Consider the following 17,306-nt stretch of genomic DNA (forward strand, 5'->3'; position numbering starts at 1 on the left):
GTAGGTACTCTCCTACGTAGGTAATTGTGATCTTGGGTACTCTATGTACCTATTCTAGGTACTTGGATACCTATTCTCGGTACTTTAGGAATACTAGTGGGGCAATTATTTATCCATTAATAATATATTTGGAAGAAGGGAAGGTACTCTTTTACGTAGGTAATTGAGATCTTAGGTACACTAGGTACATAGGTACCTACTCTAGGTACATATTTAGGAGTTACCTAGGATTTTGGTAGGTACTCTCCTACGTAGGTAATTGTGATCTTGGGTACTCTATGTCTATGTACCTATTCTAGGTACTTGGATACCTATTCTCGGTACTTTAGGAATACTAGTGGGGCAATTATTTATCCATTAATAATATATTCATCCAACTTGAAGTATCTATCTACTTTGTCTCTAAGTAGGTACATCTTATGTGCATAGGTAAATTTTAGAAGCTACCCATTTAAAGATAGTAATAACTAGTATAAATATAAAATTTGACAAAAGAAAGTAATTTTGAACTGACTATTGTGTATTGTTTTGTACAACGCTTTCGTTAGTGTTTCGTAAAATATTGACATATCCACCTTATCCAATGTTTAACAACATAAATGAACAGTAACCATCCGTCGATCTGCATTGATCAACGGCCGTCAACTATATGAGGACACACCCAACGTCGAGTTTTGATAGAGGAAACTGTAACTACTAATATCTAATTGTCCCGAAAGGGAAGAGAGAAGGAGAACAGGATAAGAGAAAGCCTGCTGTTCCAAGAACGAACATTACTTATCTGTTTAGGTTTAGGATGATACTAACTTGTATACCTATACTTCAAGAAGACACGTTTTCAAAATTGTAGAATAGAGATGCATGCACAATTTACATACGTAGAAGAATAGAATGGAATATACCTATCCTACCTGCCTCGGTGGCGTAGTGGTCAAGACGCTCGCCTGGTAATAACTAGTATAAATATAAAATTTGTCAAAAGAAAGTAATTTTGAACTGACTATTGTGTATTGTTTTGTACAACGCTTTCGTTAGTGTTTCGTAAAATATTGACATATCCACCTGATGATGATCCAATGATCGAAATGCGCATCGTGTAATAGTAAGTAAAAAACATGGTATCTTAAGGCTAAATAATTGAGAAATCACATTGATTGACTATTGTGTTTATACATACATACTAGAACTAGTAGAGAGGAAATGGGAAAAGATGGTAAATTCGTATTCCGGATCTAGACTTAATATTAATACTTAGTGAAGAATGTAGAGATCAAGATCTAGGTCGTTGATTTTGAAAATTATAGGAAAAATTCTCATCATTCAAACATAAAAAGAAAACACGTATAAAACCGTGTCATAATGAGAATTGAAGATATTTGAAACGTGACTTATCTGCGTTTTAAACATTGAAGAAGATACAGTAAGTTGTTATTTTCCACACTGAGAAAAAAATTGGTGTGTTAGGGTGGTGGAACTCTATTATTGGTTTACTTCCCCTGATTTAGCTTGTTGGAATGCTATATTATAGTGTCGAGCTTTCAATATTAGAGTTCCGGAACCCAGTCACTCGATTGGGCTTCGATTCGCAAGTGGTTCGATAAGTTCGATTGGCAGAGTCGACAAAAATAAATAAATAAAATAGAGAATTTTAAATTGTGTTAAGCATACTCTAAATTGCTTGTCACAAATATCGTTCCCCAATTATTACACTTAGATAAATTTTATGACTTGACTTGGACTAATAGTGTTAAGTTAAGCATACTCTAAATTGCTTGTCACAAATATCGTTCCCCAATTATTACACTTAGATAAATTTTATGACTTGACTTGGACTCGAACTATTAACCTCCAGATCCAGAGTCCACCGTCCTAATTACCACACCACTGAGGTTGGTCATTTTGATTACTAAATAGGCATTTCAACGGAGTGAGATGCGTTCTGAATTCTGATATTCTCGTGTTGACCGAGCACCTAAATGGGTAGTATGTAGGTAATGTGTCTCTTCTCGCAAATCTGATGAGGGACACACTACGAGATGGGCATGCTACGACACAGACCCATGTCTAAGGGAGCAGATGTTTCATAGAAATGTAGATATTATTAGATAGGTAAAAAAAAATAATAATACATAATAAATAAACAAAAAAAACACACAATATTGTCACGGTTATTGCTGAATTTTCATTAATGGGCCCAAGAACCAGCCAGGGTGAAACTTTACTGATATCGAAACGATTCCTCTAAAAACTTAGCCATATTTTCCATTTTCCAAAATCCTAAACATGGAGATTTTTTAAATCTCGAACTGTTCTCAAGGTCATTTGGATTACTAAGTAGGCATTTCAACGGAGTGAGATGCGTTCTGAATTCTGATATTCTCGTGTTGACCGAGCACCTAAATGGGTAGTATGTATTGTGTCTCTTCTCGCAAATCTGATGAGGGACACACTACGAGATGGGCATGCTACGACATAGACCCATGTCTAAGGGAGCAGATGTTTCATAGAAATGAAGACATAAAATTGGTCAATACCTAGCTATTTTTAAAACACGATTTAGCAACTTCACTAGAAAGAATGATCGAGTGCTATTTTTATATTTTTTACCATTTAGTGGAGAAGTATACAATTCGCCTACCTATTCGACACTTCAACAAATAACTCATCAGTTTGCAAAGCAAACAAGACTGCTATTTTTATATTTTTTTACAATTTAGTGGAGAAGTATACAATTCGCCTACCTATTCGACACTTCAACAAATAACTCATCAGTTTGCAAAGCAAACAAGACGATGACTGGGTCTTTGTTGACATCGACAATATCGTCACCAAAGTCAACAAGACAGGCGTTGACTTATCAAACAAAACTTTGCACATAAATGTAGAAATGTACCACGATTTTTTTCAGGAGGTTTGATAGAGGGAACTCCAAGCTAACTAGCTACCTTTTAGAGATTTAGAGCACCAGGCGTTGACTTATCAAACAAAACTTTGGACATACCTAAATGTAGAAATGTACCACGATTTTTTTCAGGAGGTTTGATAGAGGGAACTCCAAGCTAACTAGCTACCTTTTAGAGATTTAGAGCATGGGTTTTCAACCGGGGTCTGCTCTAAATTTTTTAGAGCCTATTTCAACGCTCGAGTCACAACTCACAAGCTCTCAAGTCTTTTGCTAAGCACTATTTTGTATGAATGCCTGAAAATTATTTGAGATATGCAATGTGCAAGGCAGGACACACGCTCGCCTTTTTTCGGCATTTTCCAGAAAAAAAAATTTCTAGCCATCCAGAAAAACAATTGCTCAAGCATGAGAAACACATTTCCCTCTGGAAAGACCTTACACGAACTGCCAGCCTATTTCGCTTGGAGGTTAGCGCGTCTGCCTTGTTAGGGCTAGGTCGCGGGCACGCTCGCCTTTTTTCGGCATTTTTCAGAAAAAAATTTCTAGCCATCTAGAAAGACAATTGCTCAAGCGTGAGGAACACATTGCCCTCTGGAAAGACCTTACACGAACTGCCAGCCTAGTTCGCTTGGAGGTTAGCGCGTCTGCCTTGTTAGGGCTAGGTCGCGGGTTCAATTCCCACCCGGGGCGGATTTTATTCTTAACCGATAATGTTCGTTCTCGGAAAGGCTGGCTTTCTCTTATCCTGTTTTCCTTCTCGCTTCGCTTTCGGGACGATAAGACCTTAGCAGTTAAAGTTCCCTCTGTCAAACCTTTTCAAAAAAAGAAAAAAATCTCTTAGAAAGACAATTGCTCAAGCATGAGGAACACATTGCCCTCTGGAAAGACCTTACACGAACTGCCAGCCTATTTCGCTTGGAGGTTAGCGCGTCTGCCTTGTTAGGGCTAGGTCGCGGGTTCAATTCCCACCCGGGGCGGATTTTATTCTTAACCGATAAATGCCTGATGTGCCCGATTGGAATTAAAGGTTCCGGGAAATATGTACAGTCAGTCATCTAGGGAAGTTTATAGTGACTCTGTTTGACACTAATGTACTGGGTTCCTTCTCGCTTCGCTTTCGGGACGATAAGACCTTAGCAGTTAAAGTTCCCTCTGTCAAACCTTTTCAAAAAAAGAAAAAAATCTCTGTCTCCCTCGTTCTTTCTCTCTACTCGGCTGTCGAAAAAAACTATAGATTTCAATTAAATTAGTTAGGTTATTCCTTACTTGTGACATCGAACCACTACGCTTCTGTGCGATATCAAATTATTGAATCAAAATCATAAGCATCTAGTAATTACAATGTTGCCAGTTATCCAGTGTATAATTACATTGTTGCCGTTCACTTGACGTTTTCATACCAGGCAGTCATTTGCAAAGTGTATAATTTGCGAAAACCTCGCCCCGATTCGATTTATTCCAAATCGTTTCTGAGAATTTATGTAGGGATTTTTCTTCGCGCCTAATGTACGTATGTATTACATAGGTAGTCTTGTGCAGCCAAGTAGACATTTATTATGATGAATTTGTTAAAAATCAGGTGGTACTCAATTGGTGCTACGTGATTTATGACATGGTTAAACATAAACAACATAAAGATCGCCGCAGGCGAGGTTTTTCTAACATACCGAACTACATAAGTACCTACATACATAATTTTATTAAGTGTAGCTTTTTCTGTACATCATACTAATGAGACATACCTACATATTTTTTATAATCATTGAAAAATATTGAAGAATCTAAATGCTGGCTTTTCCCGGCCCCACTCAGGCTGGGTGATTGTTGCCGACGGGAGGGAACATCCCCCGTCAATAATAAAACCCTTAGCAGTGACATTAGGTCAAGCCTCGGTCAATCAAACAATTGACAGATTACTTTATTACTTAGGTAGTATTAAGTATAGTAGACACGTGATGACGTCACAGACTTGAAATAAATACAGAATTCGTGATTTGTCAAGGAAAAACACCGGAAATTCACGAATTGGATGTACAAAACTTTAATAACTCAATTCGGAGCTCATTCCAATTTGCAATTACAACTAATATAAAGTTGCAATTTTCAATTCATACGTTGTAATTTCTGTGTAAACATTAATGCAAGATGACCTTTTCCCAACACACGCATGTGGATAACATACCAATTAATATCGGATCAAACATTAAATTAATCGATGTACAACCAGAAACAGCACCTAATTTACGTACATATATAGGTATAATTTTGTACGTCCAATTTTCTATTTCCCTTCAGGGCGTTTGTTTATCACGCATGGCTATTAAATTCGACTTCAATCGTGCTCGTTGAGCTTCAGTTAGACTTCAAAATTGATTACCACTTCAAAAAAAAAAAAAAAAAACAGATATTTTATGCGAAATTTTCTGGTCCACTTACCATTATTGATCGCTTATCAGTAGTAGCCAGATGATAGAATCCGTGACTATGTTTGAAGGATCCCTACCTACTGGATAATAAGAACGCCCTCGACAACAAGAACGAACTTTATCTGTTCAAGATAAGAACTAGGAACTCTCTGTTTAGGATAAAATTCACCCCGGGCGAGAATCGAAACCGCGGCCTAGCGCTCATAAGGCAGACGATCCTACCCTTTGGAGGCTAACTAGGTTGACCGAGAGTACCAAAAACATCTCAATCTCTGGTATTTTCTCTCTTGATGGCCCTATTTTCTGATTTTCTCATATCTCACCATTCTGACCCTAGCCTTTCTACTGTTAGTCCACTTATCCAGCCCAAGATTACTTCTGCTACTTGTAGTTTTTCTCTGAACTGCTGGTCTGTACCTACTGACTACAACAATACATATAACTAACACGTTCACCGCCACGAAACCCAAATTTGGGTTTCAGGCAGTGTCTCAGTTTCGCCGCGAATGAAGGATCCTGACATAAATATGTGTGTAATGATGGGAAGGAAACATAACTATCTACATGTACATACATATGTAGGTACATAGGTAGTAAGTACCTAAGTTACCTAAGTAACATAAATAGATAAAATAATACCCTACATAAATAACTATGTATTCGGAGGATGGATATATAAATGTGTTGTTTATCAGATGAAATCTGATTGGACGACGGAAGTGTTTTATGGGCTGTCAAGGCAGGTCCCAATTGGCGGAAATATGGCTGACCATTAAAATGGTAGCTCTTCTTTAATTGAAAATAAGATTCGCCGCGAAACCCATTTTTGGGTTTCACTCATGTGTTCAATTCGGTTAACGGACTATGATTTTTTTTTTTTGTACTAGATAGGTAGGTAGGGCACCTTATATTTTATTTTATTTTATTACGGTACGTCAACAAAATTCTGTTCTGTTCGCAAGTAACAAATATTTTTCTATCAAGCTTAATGAGGACGTAAGGGAAAAAAAAGTAACAGAAAACTTCCTTTATTTTCGGACACCCAAAGTCCCCAATAAATCAAAGATAATTGATTGAAATAATTCCCAGAAGTGCCTACCTAGTACACGGGAACTAATACCAATAATGAGAATGGGAAAGTCTCTGTATTACCACCCACCGATATCTCTGAGTGATTTATGGCAGGGACTTCAATTGAATTTAACCTCGGTTTAAGTTTGACTTTTGGATTAAACAAGCTGGTGTGAACATCACACGACTTTCCTCATCCTATTGAATGATGCTCATTTTGGGTGTTCTTGTTCTTATAGCCAAACTTTTACAATACCTATCTCTAACCGTTTAGTTATAGCTGAAAACCGCCAAAAAACGGTCAAAAACCGCCAAAAAGCGGTGAAAATACCGCCAAATGCAGCACCTATCTCAACCAAACGTTTTGAGTTGCATCCTTGACGGTCAAAAACCGCCAAAAAGCGGTGAAAATACCGCCAAATGCAGCACCTATCTCAACCAAACGTTTTGAGTTGCATCCTTGCGCCAAAAAACGGTCAAAAACCGTCAAAAAGCGGTGAAAATACCGCCAAATGCAGCACCTATCTCAACCAAACGTTTTGAGTTGCATCCTTGTCACATTTGTAAAATACATACCAAATTTCAAGTCTCTAGCTCATAAAATCCTACACCTCTCGTTATATCATTTGATACACACCTGATTAGTTCCTTACTGAGGATAATTTCCCCCAAAGTCATTCTAGATTTCTAGAAGCTACTACACTTTTTTTTCTTCTTCTTCCCTCTTCTCGTCACTTCCTACAAAACAGAGAGAAAATTCCGTCCTCTTTTCCTTCTCTTCCTTCCTATTCTTCTTCTTTTTCCTCTTCTTCTTCTTCCCTTTCTCGCCCCTTCCTACAAAATAGAGAGAAAATCCCCTACTCCTCTCCCTCTCCTCCTCATTTGCTCTTCTTCCGTCACCGTTTACGTTCTCTAACCCCCCTCCTTATCGTTCTCAAAAGAAAAAAGTGCATTTCACCATGAGACTGTATACCCGAAGGAAGCCGTCCCTCGAAAACAATTTTTCATCCATTTGTTTCTATCCCCCAGGCTCGTTCTTCCCGCCCCGAGACCTCACCAAATCCGACCTGGTTCACGTCTACGACAAGGATTTATGCCGGATATGGCCTCTCCGATACCGACGCGACGTGGCAAAGGATGGCCTTGATACACACCTGATTAGTTCCTTACTGAGGATAATTTCCCCCAAAGTCATTCTAGATTTCTAGAAGCTACTACACTTTTTTTTCTACTGAACCGGTTACTGATTACCAGTTGGGGGTTTTATTTTGTTTGTTTATTTTTCCTGATGATCTAACTACTTATTCTTGCTTTTTTTTTCTAATCGTGAATCTAAGGGACCGGCAATTTTTCCCCGTTTATCCAGATTTTCCTATTACAAAAGTGTTTCCCAATAATTACAAATGAAGGGGCCCCTATTATCCAGGTTTTCCATTTAGGCGGATCCTAGTACTCCTAGTCCTAATCAAACAGGTTCTACTATCTTTAAAGCTATTTAGATATTACATGTACTGATTTTCCGCCGCCATTTTGTTCTGCTTTCAGAGAGGACATGCAGAAGGTGAACATCGAATTGGGGCCCCTATTATCCAGGTTTTCCATTTAGACGGATCCTAGTACTCCTAGTCCTAATCAAACAGGTTCTAATACTATCTTTATAGCTATTTAGATATTACATGTACTGATTTTCCGCCGCCATTTTGTTCTGCTTTCAGAGAGGACATGCAGAAGGTGAACATCGAATTCCATGACAACGGCACGGTGACGTTCCAACATTACAAGATACTCGAATTCGTGCCGGAGCTATCCGTTGCGCCCAACAACACGAGGTTCATCTTGCCCAACATTCCCCTACTGGTGAGTCACATTTGTTTGTTTGTTAGGGGGTTTTTTTTTAAGAGGTTTTTCGTATTCCGGGTAAGGGGGACTAAGACTTGTACGTATCCAATGTTTAACAAAATAAATGAACAGTAACCAGCCGTCGATCTACATGGATCAACGGGAAGAGAGAAGGAGAACAGGATAGGAGAAAGCCAGCCGTTCCGAGAACGAACATTACTTATCTGTTTAGGTTTAGGATGATACTAACTTGTATACCTACTTCAAGAAGACACGTTTTCAAAAGTGTAGAATAGAGATGCATGCACAATTTACATACCTACGTAGAAGAATAGAATAGATACCTATCCTATTTCAATTTATACAACAAGATTGGCGAGATATGGGATTATGCACGCAGATTTGCAGATAGTAGCTACTTACAAACAAAAATCCCATATAAACTGTTATCATAATGGGATAACTTGTCAGTCTAAACTGACAGTCTAAATAAAACACTACTCATACTTTACTTATACAGTCGAAATTGGATAAACAGGACTTGTGTGAGCAGGAAACCTGGATAAACTTGGAAAAAGTCGTGGTTCTTTCATTTTTGACATAAAAACTTCTTGAAACAGGCAAAATGGAGCCTCTGCAACTGTGTATAAGAATGGCCTTTTCTTGGAACTCACGAGTCCGCGGTCTGTAGCCTCTGTAAGCAGGAATGTTGTTTTGCTGAACCTCGACTATAAAGAGGACTAGGTTAAGACGTGTTGTCTTTTGTGTTGCTAGGTTTCCTTTCCCCCTGACCTGTGTTCACATGAACCTCTATACTATAAAGAATGAAAATTATGGAGCCTCTATAACTGTGTATAAGAATGGCCTTTTCTTGGAACTCACGAGCACGAGTCCGCGGTCTGTAGCTTCTGTAAGCAGGAATGTTGTTTTGCTGAACCTCGACTATAAAGAGGACTAGGTTAAGACGTGTTGTCTTTTGTGATGCTAGGTTTCCTTTCCCCCTGACCTGTGTTCACATGAACCTCTATAAACAGGAATGAAAATTCGGAACTCTTCTAAGCAGGATTTTTTTTTTTTTAAGTTGGATACCTCCGTAAGCAGGAAATTATTGCCTGTCCCTTGGATTCCTGCTTAACCAGGTTCGATTGTATGTTTATTCAATGAGAGTGTGCGAAAGGTCATCTGTTACAGGAGCGCCCTTAACCCTCAGGGAAATTTTCAAAACTATTAAACCGTGGAAACCATTAGGTAGGTAACTGGTGGAAAATACATTGTCTTAGACCAGAGGATAACGTACATCATTATAAATTGTTACGCGACTAGAATGCAATACAGATTCATACTTACTGGATGTCCCAGTCGTCTCACTATTGTGATTCCAATGGGTCCTACCAGTCATCTATGTCAAAACAACTGCCATCAGTGATAAAAAGGTGTTGTAAATAGGTAGGTTTCTTCATGGAAATTTAAGTTTTACAAGGAACAAAAGCTCCTGCTTAAAGCCCAATTGCCGTGAATTGCCCTATTGCCGGGAATTTTAAGCAGGGAAAAACTCCAAAAAACGCAATCACAAAAATCAATAAACTCACCACCACTCTCTATCCCACAGGGTATCGGCGATTGAGTTGAAGTAGAGGAGGTAAAATACATAAAACCTTGGTTCGTGGTTCGTTCTCAGAACGGCTGGCTTTCTCCTGTCCTGTTATGTTTTTTGTTGTAGCGGCTTTAGCTATAGTCGAAAGGTGATGACCTGATGAGGAAATATCTCTTCTATCAGCCATACACCAGGGTGATAGTCTCTAGCCATGTTTAACTGGCTCGTCCTAAACCGCAGTCAACCATCGTGAGGACTTGTGCTTGTTCAGTCGTGGTTCGTTCTCAGAACGGCTGGCTTTCTCCTGTCCTGTTATGTTTTTGTTGTAGCGGCTTTAGCTATAGTCGAAAGGTGATGACCTGATGAGGAAATATCTCTTCGGTCGTGGTTCGTTCTCAGAACAGCTGGCTTTCTCCTGTCCTGTTATGTTTTTGTTGTAGCGGCTTTAGCTATAGTCGAAAGGTGATGACCTGATGAGGAAATATCTCTTCTATTAGCCATACACCAGGGTGATAGTCTCTAGCCATGTTTAACTGGCTCGTCCTAAACCGCAGTCAACCATCGTGAGGACTTGTGCTTGTTCATATCTCTTCTATCAGCCATACACCAGGGTGATAGTCTCTAACCATGTTTAACTGGCTCGTCCTAAACCGCAGTCAACCATCGTGAGGACTTGTGCTTGTTCTTTTCATGCAGAGAAAACCCTTTGAAACTATCAGCTAGCTATCAAAAATATTGAAGAAGAAAAAGGAAAAAAAAGTTGCTACTACCTATACGAATATGACGATGGTCCTAGAAAGATAATAATACGATTAATATGCCACTGATATCAAAGCCATAAAAAGGAAAAAAGTTGTTACTACCTATACGAATATGACGATGGTCCTAGAAAGATAATAATACGATTAATATGCCACTGATATCAAAGCCATATACCTCTAATACGGATCTAATCTACACATATCTAATCTACACATGCGAAATTCCCAACCATACCATTAACCATTGGGCAATTATTATGCCCGTCTAATCTCTTTGCAATTTAAGAAAAATGCAAAACCGTTGCTACTACCTATACGAATATGACGATGGTCCTAGAAAGATAATAATACGATTAATATGCCACTGATATCAAAGCCATATGCCTCTAATACGGCAATTTTATTAATCTACCTACTCTTGACATGCGAAATTCCCAACCATACCATTAACCATTGGGCAATTATTATGCCCGTCTAATCTCTTTGCAATAATCTACCTACTCTTGACATGCGAAATTCCCAACCATACCATTAACCATTGGGCAATTATTATGCCCGTCTAATCTCTTTGCAATTTAAGAAAAATGCAAAACCCTATGCAAATCCTAAGAAGCCATTAGCTTTGCGATCGTTAATCGCAGAATAATTATTACGGCGGGTTATACCGATGGCTTAGTCGGAATTTTTCACTAATGGGCGATTTTTTTGCAAATTATGAGACGAAAAGGAGTAATTAAGGTGATTAAACAGATCATTCTAGATTTAAAGGTGTTTAAAATCTAAAACACATTTAGGTAATCCCTTTAAATGTTTAAATGGCAGATATTTCAATCATTCAAAAAGGAGCCATTAAAAATACCTAGATAATTCTAGATGCAATCATTCAATGAAGTTGGAAGTGTTTACAAATGATGTGATCATTCAAAAAGGAGCCATTAAAAATACCTAGATAATTCTAGATGCAATCATTCAATGAAGTTGGAAGTGTTTACAAATGATGTGAGACCATGTTTAATCCCTTAAAATCTAGAACTATCCATTTCATTTATTTAATGACCCCTTCTGGACTGTTAAGAAAACGCCCATTTGATGAACCTCCAATTAAGTCTGATCATTCTAAATTTAAATGAGTTTGATTCCCCATGAGTTCACGTGAGGTGACGTGACGTAATGGTAGTGTGTTTCTAAGTTTAAAGTTTGGTGAGACCCGCCATAAATGAAGTAATGGTCTCATGAGCAATAAACATGTGGGTAAATTGACGCTAGTCATTTTGTTTACCGGTAATTTCCAGCATGTTGATATCACTTGTGCGGTTATGAGATATTTATGGTTTATCATGAGGTCTCATTTACATATAAAACGTTCGCATGGGCTCATGCTTTAAGCTATAAGTATAGATGTTGTAGTAATGTAGTATAAATACTGAAATAATAGATGTTGTATGAATACTGAAATAATTGTGTTTACATAAGAGGTTATCAAATGGACAATTGAAGACATGTGTCCCGTGCCACTAACGACTCCGCCCTCCCTCCCTCCTCCTCCTCCTCCTCCTCCTCCTCCTTTTTTTCTTCGCCTCGTACAGACGGGGTCGGCGTTTTTCAAAAACTACTCCTCGAATGTGATTTGTTTTTTTTTGTGTGAATGTTGGTCGGTGGGTGACGTGAACTCTTGACGTTCGCGCGCCTCTCGGGTACCTTTGATGGATTGAAATTGCTGTTGTTTTCGTCGTACTGTGTAGTGGAAGCGTTATTGTGTGTTACATACTCGTAATGTGTGGAAACGTGATTTTAGCGCTGTATATTTGAATTGAGTGTTTTTTACGCGATGAACGCGTGTTCTAGGCCATAAACTCTTGTGCCAATCACTGACGCTCAGACCATCCGGGTGTGAGTGGCCGACAAAGTGGAAGCGTTATTGTGTGTGGACGTGATTTTAGCGCTGTATATTTGAATTGAGTGTTTTATACGCGATGAACGCGTGTGCTAGGCCATAAACTCTTGTGCCAATCACTGACGCTCAGACCATCCGGGTGTGAGTGGCCGACATTGGAAAATATCCGACTTCTTTCCGGAAAAGATTTTGGTCAGAATGTTGTGAATGAAGAACATAGTGCTTGAATTATCTCGACTGTCGATCACTAGGGAGGAGCCGGGTGTGAAAATATCCGAATTTTCTTTCCGGAAAAGATTTTGGTCAGAATGTTGTGAATGAAGAACATAGTGTTTGAATTACCTCAACTGTCGATCACTAGGGAGTAGGTCCATATCAAAGACTAAAGATTTATTTTAAATTATTTTCTGTACATAATTACCTATTTTTGCCTGATAAATAATAAATAATTATATTAATATTTAAATTGAAGGCCCCCCTGTATAAAAAGTAACCAAAATAACACGGCATATCAATGTACTGTACATAATTCCATATCAAAGACTAAAGATTTATTTTAAATTATTTTCTGTACATAATTACCTATTTTCGCCTGATAAATAATTATATTAATATTTAAATTGAAGGCCCCCCTGTATAAAAAGTAACCAAAATAACACGGCATATCAATGTACTGTACATAACTATTAGGTTATCGATGATTAGGATGTAATCTTAATGGGAAGTCAATATGTAATATGTCGAACTATAGTGGAGAGAGAGAGAGAAAGAGAGAGCGAGACTGATAGAAAAAATTAAAGCGAAAAGCAGAACAGTGAAATTTTTTGTACGATCACCTGAAAACTATATTGAATATGCAATGTGCCTTACATAATGTAAACTCAATCCACCACGGTATCCAAATAAAAAAAAAAAATTTGAATATCAAAATCTTGCACTATAGTTCGACAGAAAACCAATCAGTATTGTTTTTTTATAGGTAGGTTATTGTATTTTTTAGGACTATTCTATGAAATTTGTGACCGCTTGTTTGGTGAAGAAGCAAAGAGTGACATTCCATCCTTTCCACGCTTCTTATGTCCGTCCAGCAAAGAGTGAAATTCCTTAATCATCTTAAGCACACTGTATATCAAAATCTTGCACTATAGTTCGACAGAAAACCAATCAGTATTGTTTTTTATAGGTAGGTTATTGTATTTTTTAGGACTATTCTATGAAATTTGTGACCGCTTGTTTGGTGAAGAAGCCGAGACTGACATTCCATCCTTTCCACGCTTCTTATGTCCGTCCAGCAAAGAGTGAAATTCCTTAATCATCTTAAGCACACTTCAGGTACTTATGTCCGTCCTAAAATGCTTCATGCTCAAGAAAATGCTTCCACCTACAAGCGGGCACTGTTTTTATCTTGCCCTTTACAGATTAGACTTAACAGGTCTTACTCTTTACAGGTCAAGCACACTTCAGGTACTTATGTCCGTCCTAAAATGCTTCATACTCAAGAAAATGCTTCCACCTACAAGCGGGCACTGTTTTTATCTTGCCCTTTACAGATTAGACTTAACAGGTCTTACTCTTTACAGGTTATTAGACTTAAAATATGCTCAAACTTATGACTTTTTATGCTCAATAATAACGCAATGGTGTTGTTTTCGGACTCTATTTTTGTAAATTTTGAGCGTACTATTTTCTTTTGTACAAAAAAAGGTACTCTAAACCAAATAATAAGGATTTGTGTGAGAAAAGGATATGGTCAAGGTCTTTTTTTCCTTAATTTTCTAAACCAAATAATAAGGATTTGTGTGAGAAAAGGATAATATGGTCAAGGTCTTTTTTTCCTTAATTTCCATTAACTTTGTTAAATGCCTGTGGCCTATTCTTGAAAGAAAATGCATTTCTGTATTTGCCCTTCATATTTTAAACTTTGGACTTCATAAGTGATTTTCTCTGTAATGTGAATTGTAAATTACAAAAGTCTTTCCGGAATAGCCCCCTGGATCCCTGAAAGGGAAAATGGTCTCGCAGTTCTTGAAACCAAGAGGAAAGAAAGATAATTGATTTATTTCCTCTGCTCACGCGATTCTGAATTTTCTTGTGATTTTTATTTTTAGATCTATAATATTATTTTAGTGATAAGATAATCAAATTTGTACCATCATTACTTGTGGCCTATTTTGTGAAAGATAGAGTAAAACAGTAATACTTTCCTTCCTATAGGATAAGGAAAGTAAAAAGGGCAGTCAATGGACAGAAAATAAGTAAACTTACAAAAAGAGCCCCTACGGGGCCCTAAAAATTTGAGCCCCATGAGCCCAAAATCTAATGAACAAAATCTCCTTCATATGTCAGATATAAATATTTTCCAAATATACCTAATCAAAATCGGGCAAACTGTTCAAATGATAGAGCTCAAATTAGACCTTAGAGCTCAAATTAGACCTTAGAGCTCAAATTAGACCTTAGAGCTCAATTTAGACCTTAGAGCTCAATTTAGAGCTAGAGCTCAAATTAGACCATAGAGCTCAAATTAGACCTTAGAGCTCAATTTAGACCTTAGAGCTCAAATTAGACCTTAGAGCTCAATTTAGAGCTAGTTTCACTTTGTCTTTCTTTTTTCCAGAGAAACGGAACAATTAGTGAAGTCCAGACGATTTACACGGGACACGGCGGAATGGAGAACTTTGGCTACATGGACAAGTTGAACGGTTTGGATCATCTACCCTATTGGGACGAAGCGCCTTGCAACGCCATCAAAGCTTCTGAAGGTGAGACTGAGTTTGATCCTTTCTTCTTCTGCATTTTGTTCTTCTTCTTCTTATTCTTCTTCTTCTTCTTCCCATTTCTCGCCCCTCCCTACAAAATAATAGAGAGAAAATCGAGTCCTCTTTTCCTTCTCACCTCTTGCTCCTCTTCCTTCTCTTCCTAAATCATCCTTCTTCTTTTACTGCAGCTTTTTCCCATTTTATTTGATGTTCCCTTCCTTTATGCTATCCTTCAATCGTCAAAATCCTCCTATCCAATGACTCCTTCCTTCTCCATTCCTTCTCCAAAGTGAATTTCACCATGAGACTGTAGACCCGGAAGCTTAGTGAACAACAGGTGCCGATGCCGTACCCCAAAAATAAGCTGAATTAATTTCAGCAACAGTAAACTTGCAAAGTATTTACTATGGAGACCCGGAAGGACGCCTTTCTTCGAAAAAAACTAACATCCATTTGTTTCAATCCCCCAGGCTCGTTCTTCCCGCCCCGCGACCTCACCAAATCCGACCTGGTTCACGTTTACGATAAGGATCTGTGCCGGATATGGCCTCTCCGATACCGGCGCGACGTGGAAAAGGATGGCCTGAAAGCCGGCTACTATACTCCGGACGATGAGATCTTCTCGCCCGGCGAATCCCAACCCGAGAACAAATGCTACTGCCCGGGGCAGACCAAGTGTCCGCCCAAAGGCCTCCAGAATATCAGCCCCTGCCAGTTCGGTAAGTTGAAGAGACTATACTTTGTTTATTTTTCCTAAATTTAACTAGGTAAAGGCCCTTTTCATAATTGTTGGGATAGGATAGGAATTTGGAATAGGAACATAGGATAGGACTGTCCGTTGTTATTTTTCTTGGACGATTCTAATTAAAATGTAGACGTTATGTGGGAGAAGAAAATATTGTACTCCTTTTTTTCCATTTTGTAGCAAACCTGCTACAATCGAACCTATCTAAGTGGGACCCTTCTACATGAGAACCTGGATAACCGGGAAAAATCGTGGTCCCTTCATTTGTAATTGGGAAACCTGGATAGGTGGGAAAACATTGCTGGTCTCTCGGATTCCCAATTAGACACTGTGAATGACAGGTTCGAGTGTATATTGAACTTTAGGTTCGTGTCATAATAATCATTGGTCATAACTCATAACATCACCATCAGTGGCGTAGCGTCCATGTAGGGCGTGTATGGCGGCCATACACTCAAAATTTACTCAAATACCCTTAAATTGACTTTAAATATTTATGAAGAAGTATGTGTATGACTTATGTAGTAATGTGCATGGTGATGGAAATTAGTGCCCTACACGCCTTACACTTGACTTTAGACCACGCTACGCCACTGATCACCATTCTATAGTAGGATAGTGTGTCCTTCATCAGATGGATCACATCAGATGGGCTTAAGAATAGGCATATGTACTTATCGCCAATACTCAAAACGGATATTTAATTAAGTACTTAAGAAGGAATTGGTAATTAGGTACTCAAATAAGAAGGAACTTCTTTGCCTTCCATTCGCTATTGTTCCTGGAACGCTCTAATTTAATTGTTTGATCCTTTTCCAGATGCCCCGGTATTCCTGTCGTTCCCTCACTTCTACAAGGCGGACCCTGAACTTCTGGATGCTGTAGAGGGACTGACTCCCAACCAGGAGAAACATGAGACCTTCTTCAAAATCCAACCCGTAAGTAACTTGGTTTTTATTAAATTTCCCACATCTTGAAGAATAATGAAGAAACCCTAAAGGAGATGCTCCAGTATCTTAAGAGGAACAATTTCATGAAAACTGTGTATTTTTTCCCCCGTTCCACACATGGCCATGTCGCTTGGGGTATAAACAAATAAATAAATATTTAAATTTTAATTTCTTTGCCTCGTATTTCAGAAACTCGGAGTCCCTCTGGAGGCTGCCGTCAGAGTGCAGCTCAATCTGGCGGTGGAGGAGTCAAACATTCATGTGGTCCGAGGATTCCGCTCCATCACATTCCCAATCATGTGGGTCGAAGAGGTAAGCTATTAACTATTCATACTTCATGCCAGGCGTAGTATTATTTACCT

General features: G+C 38.4%; 1 protein-coding gene across 1 annotated transcript in view; it reads left to right on the forward strand.

The window, feature by feature from the left end:
- LOC103511262 (protein peste) overlaps positions 1 to 17,306 on the forward strand; it is a 39,172-nt gene that overhangs the window by 20,893 nt on the left and 973 nt on the right. Inside the window, exons 3-7 of the mRNA XM_026825075.1 lie at positions 8,118 to 8,259; positions 15,078 to 15,252; positions 15,720 to 15,968; positions 16,814 to 16,932; positions 17,134 to 17,256. Of these exons, the coding sequence (XP_026680876.1) occupies positions 8,118 to 8,259; positions 15,078 to 15,252; positions 15,720 to 15,968; positions 16,814 to 16,932; positions 17,134 to 17,256 (808 nt within the window). The remainder of the gene's footprint in view (positions 1 to 8,117; positions 8,260 to 15,077; positions 15,253 to 15,719; positions 15,969 to 16,813; positions 16,933 to 17,133; positions 17,257 to 17,306) is intronic.

This window comes from Diaphorina citri, unplaced genomic scaffold (genome assembly GCF_000475195.1).
Source record: "Diaphorina citri unplaced genomic scaffold, Diaci psyllid genome assembly version 1.1 scaffold694, whole genome shotgun sequence".
NCBI classification, from domain to species: domain Eukaryota; kingdom Metazoa; phylum Arthropoda; class Insecta; order Hemiptera; family Psyllidae; genus Diaphorina; species Diaphorina citri.